This window comes from Chrysochloris asiatica, unplaced genomic scaffold, assembly GCF_000296735.1.
Source record: "Chrysochloris asiatica unplaced genomic scaffold, ChrAsi1.0 scaffold00168, whole genome shotgun sequence".
Taxonomy (NCBI): Eukaryota; Metazoa; Chordata; class Mammalia; order Afrosoricida; family Chrysochloridae; genus Chrysochloris; species Chrysochloris asiatica.
The window spans coordinates 4,248,183-4,258,746 of record NW_006408686.1 but is presented as its reverse complement, the minus strand read 5'-3'; the positions used below and the strand labels follow the sequence as shown (position 1 = coordinate 4,258,746).

Genomic DNA, 10,564 nt, shown 5'->3' with positions numbered 1-10,564 from the left:
CTGTGTCTGTATTACCTTTAGTAAAACTTTACTCGCATGGGATATCAAAGAGATTGTCCGATGGTTTCCACATTTCATTGGGTCACTTCTCTTTGGATCGGGCACAAATATGGATCTCTTCCAATCAGTCGGCCAGATAGTTATCTTCCAAATTTCTTGGCATAAATGAGTGAGTGTCTCCCGTGCAGCCGCACTTTCTTGAAAGATTTCCATTTGTATTCCATCAATTCCTGGTGCCTTGTTCTTTGCCAATTCCTTCAATGCACCTTGAACTTCTTTCTCCAGTATCATTGGCTCTTGATCATATGCTACCTCTTGAAAGAGTTGAACATCAACCATTTCCTTTTGGTACAGTGACTTTGTGTATTCCTTCCATTGCTTTCTGCATCATTCAATAATTTGCCCAGCAAATCCTTCAATAATGAAAGTCGAAGCTTAAATTTTTTCTTTAGTTTCCCAAGCTTGAGAAATGCTGAGTATGTTCTTCCTTTTTGGCTTTCTGACTCCAGATCTTTGCACATTTTGTTGTAATATTTGGCTTTGTCTTCTCGAGCTGACCTTTGACTTGTCCAGCTCTCGTACCTCCTCATTTCTTTCATTCACTTTAGCATCTCTACACTGGAGAGCAAGTTTCAGTGCCCCTTCTGACATCCATTTTGATCTTTTCCTTCATTCTTGTCTTCTTAATGATTTTTTGCTTTCTTCATATATGATGTTCTTGATGTCATCCCACAACTCTTCTGGTCTTCGGTCTTCAGTGTTTAATGTATCCAATCTTTTCTTCAGATGATCTCTAAATTCAGGTGAGGTATACTCAAGGTCATATGTTGGCTCTAGTGGACTTGTTTTCATTTTCTCCAGCTTCAGTTTGAATTTGCATAGGAACAATCTGTCCCTGGCCTTGTTTTGACTGATGATATGGGGCTTTTCCATTGTCTTTTTCCACAGATGCATTCAATTTGACTTCTGTGTATTCCATCTGGTGAGGTCCATGTGTATAGTTGTCTCTTATGCTGTCTAAAGAAGGTATTTGAAATGAACAAATCATTGATGTTGCAGAATTCTATCATGCGATCTATCACCAAGGTCATTTTCCCCCACTACTGATCCTTCCTGTTTCCTCCCAACCTTTGCATTCCAATCACCAGTAATGATCAATACATCTTGATTGCATGTTTGATCAATTTCAGATTGAAGAAGTTGGTAGAATCCTTCTATTTTCATCCTCACTGGCTTCAGTGGTTGGTGCATAAATTTGAATAAGTGATATTAACTGGGCTTCCCTGTAGGTGCATGGATATTATTCTATCACAGACAGCGCTGTGCCTCATGACTGATCTGGATATGTTCTTTTTAACAATGAATGCAACACCATTCCTCTTCAATTTGTCATTCCCGGCATAGTAAACCATGGGTTGTCAGATTCAAAATGGCCAATACCAGTCCATTTCAGCTCATTAATGCCTAAGATATCGATATTTATGTGTTCCATTTCATTTTTGATAGTTTCCAGTTTTCCTAGATTCATACTTCGTACATTCCATGTTCCGATTATTAATGGATGTTTACAGCCTGGTGTGGCACTGTGGGTTAATGCGCCAGACTGCAAAGCCATTTGAACTTCAAGGTAGGCAGTTCAAGCTCACCAGCTGCTCCTTGGAAACCCTATACAGGGTCGCTATGGATCGGAACAAACTCTATGACACTTCACAACAACAAACAGCCTTTTCTCTTCATTTTAAGTTGTGTCCCATCAGCAAATAAAAGTCCCGCAGGCTTTACTCCCATGAGTTTTACTCCATTCATGTCATCACGGTCAACTCTACTTTGAGGAGGCAGCTTCTCCCCCAGTCGCATTTTGAGAGCCTTCCAACTTGAGGGGCTCATTTTGTGGCACTATATCTAACAGTGTTTCTCTGCTATTCATAAGGTTTTCAGTGACTAAATATTCAGAAGTTGTTCGTCACTCCTTCCTAGTCTGTCTTCGTCTGGAAGCTCATCTGAATCTTGTCCACTATGGGTGACCCTGCTGGCATTTAAAATACCCATGGTGTAGCTTCCAGAATCATAGCAACTCACAAGCCACCACAGCACAACAAACTGAAAGATGAGTGGTGGTAAACCATCACATTGTTGTTGTTGTTGTTGTTAGGTGCCATTGAGTCAGCACTGACTCATAGCGACCCTTTGCACAACAGAATGAAACACTGCCTGATCCTGGGCCAACGTCACAATTGTTCCCACACTTGAGCCCATTGATGTTGCCGCTTTGCTAATCCATCTCACTTCATCACATTGGAGGTGAGTTAGTTAAATGTTTGTCAAAATATAGCAGGCTAAGTTTAGAGCTGGTAATTTTGTATTGCCCAGGAATGATGCTATAAATTTTGGCAGAAAAAACGTTCCTGTCACCTGGTTTAAAGATTCAAAGAGTGTGACTCTGCTGATATCCTGGATTTAGACTTCTAGCCTCCTAAAGTGTGAGGCAATAGATTTTTGTTCTTTTAAACTATTCAGTTTAAAAGAACCATCCAGTATATTGTTACAGCAACACTACGAAATGAATATAGAAGATGTCCAATAATATTTGATTATTTATAGTAGTAAAGGACAAGCTAGGACAATGGAGATGAGTGGAAACAGGTTGGTCTCTCCCATCCCTTGTGCCAAGAGAAAACAAGAGCCTTGTTTTCAATTTTATTAGGAATGAGAGAGACTACAGTTGAGGGTATTTCTTAAGCATGATAATAAGGTGCTCATCTTTGTAGCTCCATGAACATACCAAATAACCACTTACTGAAAGTGGATGCTGCTTAGTTCTGCAATTGTAGTAAGTTGAATGATATCTACCTTCTATATTCTTGGACCTTGTGAATTTTACCTTGTATCACAAGAAGTTGTTTGCAGATGCAATTCACTTAAAGTTGTTGAGTTGTAAAGATGATTTTGAATTACTCACGTGGTCCACAATGTAATCACAAGTAAACTTATGAGAGGGAGGCAGAAGGTGCAGAGTTAGAGACAGGATGTGAAATTGAAAGTAGAAAAATATTTGAAGATGTGAACTACTGGTTTTAGAAATAGGGGAATGGACTATGAGCCAAGAATATAAGGATTACAACTCTAGCAGTTGGAAGAGGTAGGGAATCAGATTCTACCCTACAACTTCCAGAAGGAGAATGACCTTTGATCTCAGTCCAGTGAACACTATTTTATATTTCTGACCTCCAAAGCTGTATGGTAATAATTTATGCTGTTTTATGAAACTAACTCTGTGGTAGTGTGTTGCCACATCAATGGGAAACTAATATAGGGATCACTAGAAGATTAAACAATTTACTAAGGTTGAGGGTCCAAGATTTTGTACTCATTATATTCAGTGTCTATGATCAAAAGAGTCTGAGGCTGTTGAATTATAACGTTGTAAGAGTATTCCTTCCTCTTGAGAGTGGGAATACCAGGGGAACATACTGAGACACTCTCTTACCTTCTACTTCAGGATACTTCATGAGCAGCAGGATTCCGTATCGGAGGGTCGAGCTCACAGTCTCCGTGCCAGCAAAGAAGAGATTGAGAGTGGTAAGAACCAAATTCTTGAGGTTGAATTCTGTGTGGGGGTTATTTTTATCCTAAAATAGAAGATGATAGTAAACAGAATCACTCTTTTCTGTCTTTATCTTCTTATTTCTTTCCTGTGTTTATGGAAGACTTTTGTGAAAAGACCATCATTGAGCAAACCAAGTGGGTTTCCATGGTGGAATGTTCCAGGCAGAAGAAAGGGCAAGAGCAAGAATGTGGAAACAGGAGGGTACGTGTTATTCTAGAGGAACACCAAGGATGAGTGCAGCGTGGTTGGAGTGAAGCAAACAATAGCAAGACAAAAAAGTCAAGTGCCTGTGAGATTTGACTGTTCTATGACATGATGGGTCTATGACATAAAAACACATATTTCTAAATCTGTAAGATTCAGTGAATCATACAACTCCGAATTTCCTAAATCACTGAGACGTCTGACATCTAAGTTCCTCACATTCTAATATTCTAAAGTTATCATTCTAGTTTTCTATAGTTTTATGTTGCTGGCATGTATGATAAGAAAAGTATAAGGTTCTAATTGTATATGGTTCTCAAACTTCAAAATTTTTTATTTCTTCTCAAATTATAAAAAATGCATGCTTTAATGGTTTCTATATTTTATTTCTAAATGTAAGTAAACCACATGAAACAATACTTGTTCTTTTGTTGAGAACATGCTTACGTGTGGTTTTCTTGAAGCATGACCTAGAGATAGAGAAGATGAAAGAACTGGAAGAAGAAGAGAAGGTACCTGATGCATCTTGATGAGGAAACAGTCAATGAAGTCCCGAGGATTTGCGGGGTCAAGAGATGCTTCGTTGATTTTGACCCTAGAGGCAATGAAGTCCTTGAGCTCCTCTATCAGATAGTAGATTCGATTATGTCTTCCTGGAAAATACTGCATGATTCCGGAATACATATCATATAGCTGTGAAGAACCGAGCAGAGATTTGTTACTTTTGAGCACAGCATGAGCTGAGTCTAGATCCCCAAAGCTGGGCTCAAAATCTAGAGTTGGGTCGGAGACTTGGGCATATTGATCCTTGCCTCCCAGGGTTGTGGGCAGAACTAAGCAAGGTACAGGGCAGCTGCTTAAGTAATTCAGATTTGGGGTAGGGTGGACAGAGAAGTGGCTGTTAGGCACCTGTGCCCAAGGGGTGCTCATCTCAATGAAACTCTCATTGATCAGCCTCAGTAGTTTGAGGAACTGCTCATCTTCATAGTCGAAGCGGCTTCCAAAAACGATGGAACTGATGACGTTGGAGACGGTGCGGCTCAGGAAGAAGGTGAGATCAATGGGAGCACCTGGTAATGAGAGGTGTGTTAGACATTATTGCTAATGTGGGCTGTGGAGTCAATCAGTCCTGCATGGAGACCTGGTTTTAGGACTTAATTCACTGTTTGTACTTTGAGTCTAGATTTTCTAATATGTAAATTCACTTAATAAACACTTCATTGGTTTATGAGGATTCAATTCAGTGATTTATGTAAAATTGTTGGCATATTGTCTGGAATGTACTAAGGACTCAATATATGTTAGAAAGGCTTGGTTTCTTTCCTTTTTTTTTTAGCACATGTTTTGGTGATGTATCACAGATTTTTGAAACAAGTACTAGTAAGATATATATACCAGAAAAAGAAAAAAAAAAAAAAGACTTGACTCCAATTTTAGCTCTATCAGTGATTCTATTTGTGCTATTAAGAATATCCCTACCTAGACCTCAGTCACCTATCTTAATATAGGATGCTGGGTTTTGGGGTATTTTCTGAAGAAAAATGCACCTAAATCATATTATGTGGTGGTGTGCTATGGAATGTGTTCTGACTCATAGTGACCCTGCACAGGGTTTCCGAGGCTATAAATCTTTATGGGAACAGAAAACCTCATCTTTCTCCCATAGAACAGCTGGTAGTTTTGAACTGCTGACCTTGAGGTTAACAGCCCGACTCTTAACCGTTATGCTAGCAGAACTCCTTATGTATACATGTATACTTTAAGAATGATTTATGGGAATCTATAGATATTCTGAGCCTTCACATAATCTCTGCTAAGCATCCATGGAGCCCAGGGAGGAATGTCTGATTTAGAGAATAATATCTATCTCTTATCTTTGTATTTCTCAGCTTCTGTGTCTTTTATCTCTAGAACTCAATCGTGTTTGGCCATAGTTTTGGATAAAGAATGTATTTCTTTGAGAATATAATAAAATTTAATCATGTGTTCATAAAATTAGTACTCAGGTGTCCCCAAAGTATGCAAATAATCCCAGGGGTTCACAGACTCCTTATTTTCAACTGAGAGTGATGGCCCCTAGACAAGAAATTTTTGAAGGTCTTTTATATTAAGCTTTCAAATCTGTGAATCCCAAATCCATCTTTTCTTTTCTAATCCCATTGCAGAGGTTCCTCTCACCAAGGCCTATCTTTTCTAGATTGAGCTCTCTACAACAATTCAGTCTGTTGTAGCTATCCCCTCTGAAGACCCCATACCTTTGGTCTTCCGTAAACTCTCCAATAGGTAGCCGGCCTCCTCCTGGATCCGCTCCTCAATGCTTCGCTTTCCCATCCCGAAATCCCGGAGGATGGTCAGGGAGAAGCGGCGGAGAATCTTCCATCGTTCGCCATTGGCCAGAGCTACACCTGCCAGAATCTCAGTGTCAGCAAATTACCTTCCCTCCCTTTGTTTCCAACTCTGTGCTGGACCGTGAAGGGGACACATAATGAAAGCTGCAGATTCTGGTCTCCAGGACCCCCTTTCTAACTTCACAGTCTAGATTGGGAGACTAAGGTTCTCCCCCTCCCCCCGTACGTCTTTCAAATGTAAGACTTGTGTGAGAGAAAAGGAAATCAGAATAGAAAAAATTAGGGGATGTCAAGGAGAACTTCACATAAGATAGAGAGCCAGAAATACAATTGAATGAATGTATAGGGAGGAAATGACTAATACAATATCAGGTGGATCACTGAAATGGGGAGTCACCTACTATTTTCTATATACTTCTTGTGTTCTCTAGACATGCACCTATATGTACTCACAAGCTCAGACTTGGGCATCAATCTACCTACACAAAAGGAGTTATCATTCAATGAGAAACATTTAGAGGTTTCCAAATTAATTATTCCCACCCTTCTCCTATTGCATTCCTTCCTCTCTATTGTTGCTTCATCTCCCCAACCCACATTTCTCCCCTTCTCCATCAAACATTCTCACCCCATCAACAAATATTAAAATACGCACTTAGAAATTTCCAGATGTGCATAAAGGTTTGAATGGATATTTGGAAAGGTCAGGAAAGGGTATGTAGTTAGGGGTGGATGAATGGAAGTGCTGATGACTGGTTTGGTGGATGGATGGGTGAGTGGATGAAAGAGCTAATGAATGAATACCATGTTCATGGATGCATGATTTGAGAAATGAATGGAAAATGGTTAGAAGTATTGATAAAAAAAAATAATGAATACTAGATGGAAGGGTGGGCAGATGAAAGGATAAATGGAAGTTAATGAATAGATGTCTGGATGTTTGTACAGAAAGAATAATGAATGAATGTTTAAATGGAAACATGGATAAATTAAATAGTGAGTAGGTGGAAGTAAAGCAAAGAGAGATATGGTGGGATGGATGAGAATGGATGGACAGAATAAACCACGTGAAGCAACTTGGAATCAAAGGATCTGAGTAGCTAGAAGTGGATGTCTGATTAACCCTGTCAGGGAGTCTACCTAAATAGGAATGCAGGAGCATATGTGTTGTGTATGTGTCTTAGAAAGGTAGGAAGGAAGGTTGGCCATGAAGGTTTGAGTTAGCACACAAAGAGTATAGGTACTTGATTGACAGTTACAACAAAAGTAGCACAGTAGACACTCTGGATTCAGTAAATGGAGTTCAAATCCTGATTCTATTACTTACTCACTGTGTGACATTACCTGAGGTATCATCTTCAGCCTCCTTAATTGAACCGTTAGTAAAGTAATGATAATTCCCTCCAGGAATTATACATGTTATGTTGTTATCAAAGAATGTGGGACATAGGGAGTACATTATAAACATGTCTGTAGTTATTATTTTGTTGTTACTTACCATGACCTTGGAAGTTTCGATCTATGGAAGCCAGTTCTCCTCGGCCACTGAAATCTTCTGCTCTGTCAACCAGAGCCTCCTTCACTGCTTCATGTCCACATAAAACTACTACTGGCCTGGGTCCCATGTACACAGTGAACACAGGGCCATATTTCTCCTTGAGCTAGGGGTGGAGGAGAATGGAAGTGGAGGATGGTTTTTTTTTGTGTGCACCAAATATAGATCAATCAAGTATTGGAGTGGTGGTGATTTCAGGAGGACTTTGATGAGGGTAGAAAGAATAAAGGGTAAGCTATGGGTTTAGAAGGATTTTTGCTAGAAGTCATAGGCACTTAGGCTCCTCTGATCCTGGGCAAGTCTCATCACCTCAAGCCTTAATTTCTTCATGTCTAAGATGATGGACTTGGATTCGATAAATTCCAAGATCAGTGTTTCTCTATTTAAAATGCTAAATTCCTGAAATCCAAAGATTTTATGATCCTGAGTTTTAAAGTTCTATAAGAATCTCGGTGTAAGTATCCTCGTATTTAAGAGTCTAAAGTACTCTGATTCCAAAGTCATTAGATTCTGAGAGTCAGTAGTTTTAATATTCTAGAATCCTAAGATTCAGAAAGTCTGTGCTTCCAGGATTTTATATTTTTTTAAGTTATGTGATTCCAAGTATAACTGGCTCTAGAATGAAATGCTTCCTTTCCTGCTGAGAGGTCGACTCACCTTCATGAGAGACTGGAAGGTGGCATCCGTGCGGACTTGCAGCAGGTTTCCCAGGAAGGGCAGTGGTGTGGGGCCTGGGGGAAGCTTCCCTCCCTTGCTGATCTGTTTCCAGGCAATGAGGATGATCAAGCAAGACAAGCAGAGTGCCAGAAAAATAGTGAAAGCCCCTCCTAGCTCCATGATGCCAGGCCAAGGACCTGTGTCCAGGGCACCGGGATCTGCTTAAATAGTTTTGGGGAAATCAGCTTATGCAGAAGTCTGATTACTTGGGATTTTTGCTTTCTTGATACTGGATACCATCAGGTATGAGCTTTCTTTGTTAAAGAGTCATTATATAGCCTATAATCTCCCACCTGAATAGATGTAGATTGAATTTTCCCAAGACAATCCGCTAAGACCAGCCCCTCTCTTCATATTTCTAGCCCTCAGTCCTTCTTCCACAGATTAGTCCCTAGTCTCATCATCTCTTGGTGGGGTACAGAAGGCAAGTGAACTTCATTATTAGATTCTTAAGTTTGGTTGTCAGACCAAGTTTCAACTCCATCTTTTCTTCAGTGGGTAAATCACTTAATCATTCTAGGTCTCAGTTTCCCTACATGTCAGATAGGCTAAACATACTGTTTTAGAAAGTCTTATTATAAAGCAGGAATCATCCATACACAACACATGGGTGTAAATTCCCTATTTGTTGTTGCTAAATGCTGTCAAATCAGTCCAACCCATAGCGACCTTGTATAGGGATTCCAAGGAGCAGCTGGTGAACTTGAACCACCGACTTTGTGATTCAAACCAACTTGCAGTCTAGTGCATTGGTGCACAGCGCCACACCAGGAGTCCATCCCTATTTAGGTAGACTCATTTTTAGGATTATTCATACATTCATCTCTATCACGCACAGCCTTAAATTCCAAGAACCCCCAAACCATTCATTCATTCATTCCATCCATTCTTTGATCCATTTATCTTTACTTTCTCTTTGCCAGATCCTAATTAGTCAGGGTGTTTTAATTTGTTTTGTTTTTAATAAAGAAAATGAAACAAAGATTTAGAAAAGCCTGAGAAATAAATCAAGAAAAATCAATTTAACAAGTTGTTTTATTAATTATTCAAAATAAAAATCAAACATTTTCTGTGTTGTTTTATCCAACACTTGCTAGTGAGTGCATGTGTATTTCTAGTGTTTAAGATGTAGAGAACACCACATGGCCCTGGTCTCCAGAAGGGACAATGACATCTAGAGATATGATCTAGTGATTGTGCCCCTAAATAATCTAAATAAGTCATTCTCAGCCTTTTTTCTTTTTTTAAAAAAGGTAAATCTTTTCTATCCTGAAATGGTATTCCCAAGTATTAGGTCCAACGTACACATATTATGAAACAAATTTCAATGCCCTTCTCATGTATCTCGATTCTCAGACTTGGAAACTGAATCCCTGAGGGAACCTACAGATTTTGATAATAAGGCTAGGTTGGGTGCGCCGATTCATCCTATGTCCAAAAGAGACCGTGGGAATTCTGGGAAAATTGAATGGCTCATATAGCCTTTTGGGTCTTGGATCTGTTTCTATGATATGTTTTCTTGGGCTAGAGACTCAGTTTTAGACTCTCTCTTCTTTCACTCTCCTAACCTTTGTCTCCCTCTTCCAGTCTGACTCCCCTAACTTACCTCACCCCCACATTACATCCATTCATGACTCATCTTTTACCTGTCCTGTGATGGAATTATGTGGTAGTGGTGGAAGAGGGATAATATGGTCTTCCCATTTAGACAGGAAAGGAGGGAGAAAGTAGCTTTAGAATAACCTCTGTCACCATCCTCACTTCCAGGCAGGAGTGGACGCAGTTAAAGTAAAGGTGAAGCAAGTTAAAATAATTGCAGAATACCTGAGACTGAGAAACAGAGGGAGGCAGATTCTGTCATATATTGTGTGATTGAAATACAGACCAAGACACCTTTGCTTTCTCACTTAAAAGAAATTTTTTTTCAACAGATTTGCCCAATGTTATATATATGCAGAGAGAGAGAGAGAGAGTCCTGATGTGGCATTATAAGATAAGCCCTCAACTTCAAGGCCATTTTGAACCTCAAGGTCAGTGGTTCAAACTCACCAGCTGCTCCTTGGAAATCGTCACTATGAGTCACAACTGACTCCACAACATTTAACAACAAATATATATATATAATTATTATTA

At 39.5% G+C, this 10,564-nt stretch overlaps 1 protein-coding gene across 1 annotated transcript in view; it reads right to left on the bottom strand.

Moving 5' to 3' along the window:
• The window catches only part of LOC102815776 (cytochrome P450 2G1-like), a 12,143-nt gene extending 3,592 nt beyond the window's left edge, over positions 1–8,551 (bottom strand). The window contains exons 1-6 of the mRNA XM_006871515.1: positions 8,372–8,551; positions 7,658–7,820; positions 6,067–6,216; positions 4,721–4,881; positions 4,328–4,504; positions 3,488–3,629 (exon numbers count right to left, since the gene is read on the bottom strand). Of these exons, the coding sequence (XP_006871577.1) occupies positions 3,488–3,629; positions 4,328–4,504; positions 4,721–4,881; positions 6,067–6,216; positions 7,658–7,820; positions 8,372–8,551 (973 nt within the window). The remainder of the gene's footprint in view (positions 1–3,487; positions 3,630–4,327; positions 4,505–4,720; positions 4,882–6,066; positions 6,217–7,657; positions 7,821–8,371) is intronic.
• Between the last annotated feature and the right edge of the window lie 2,013 nt (positions 8,552–10,564).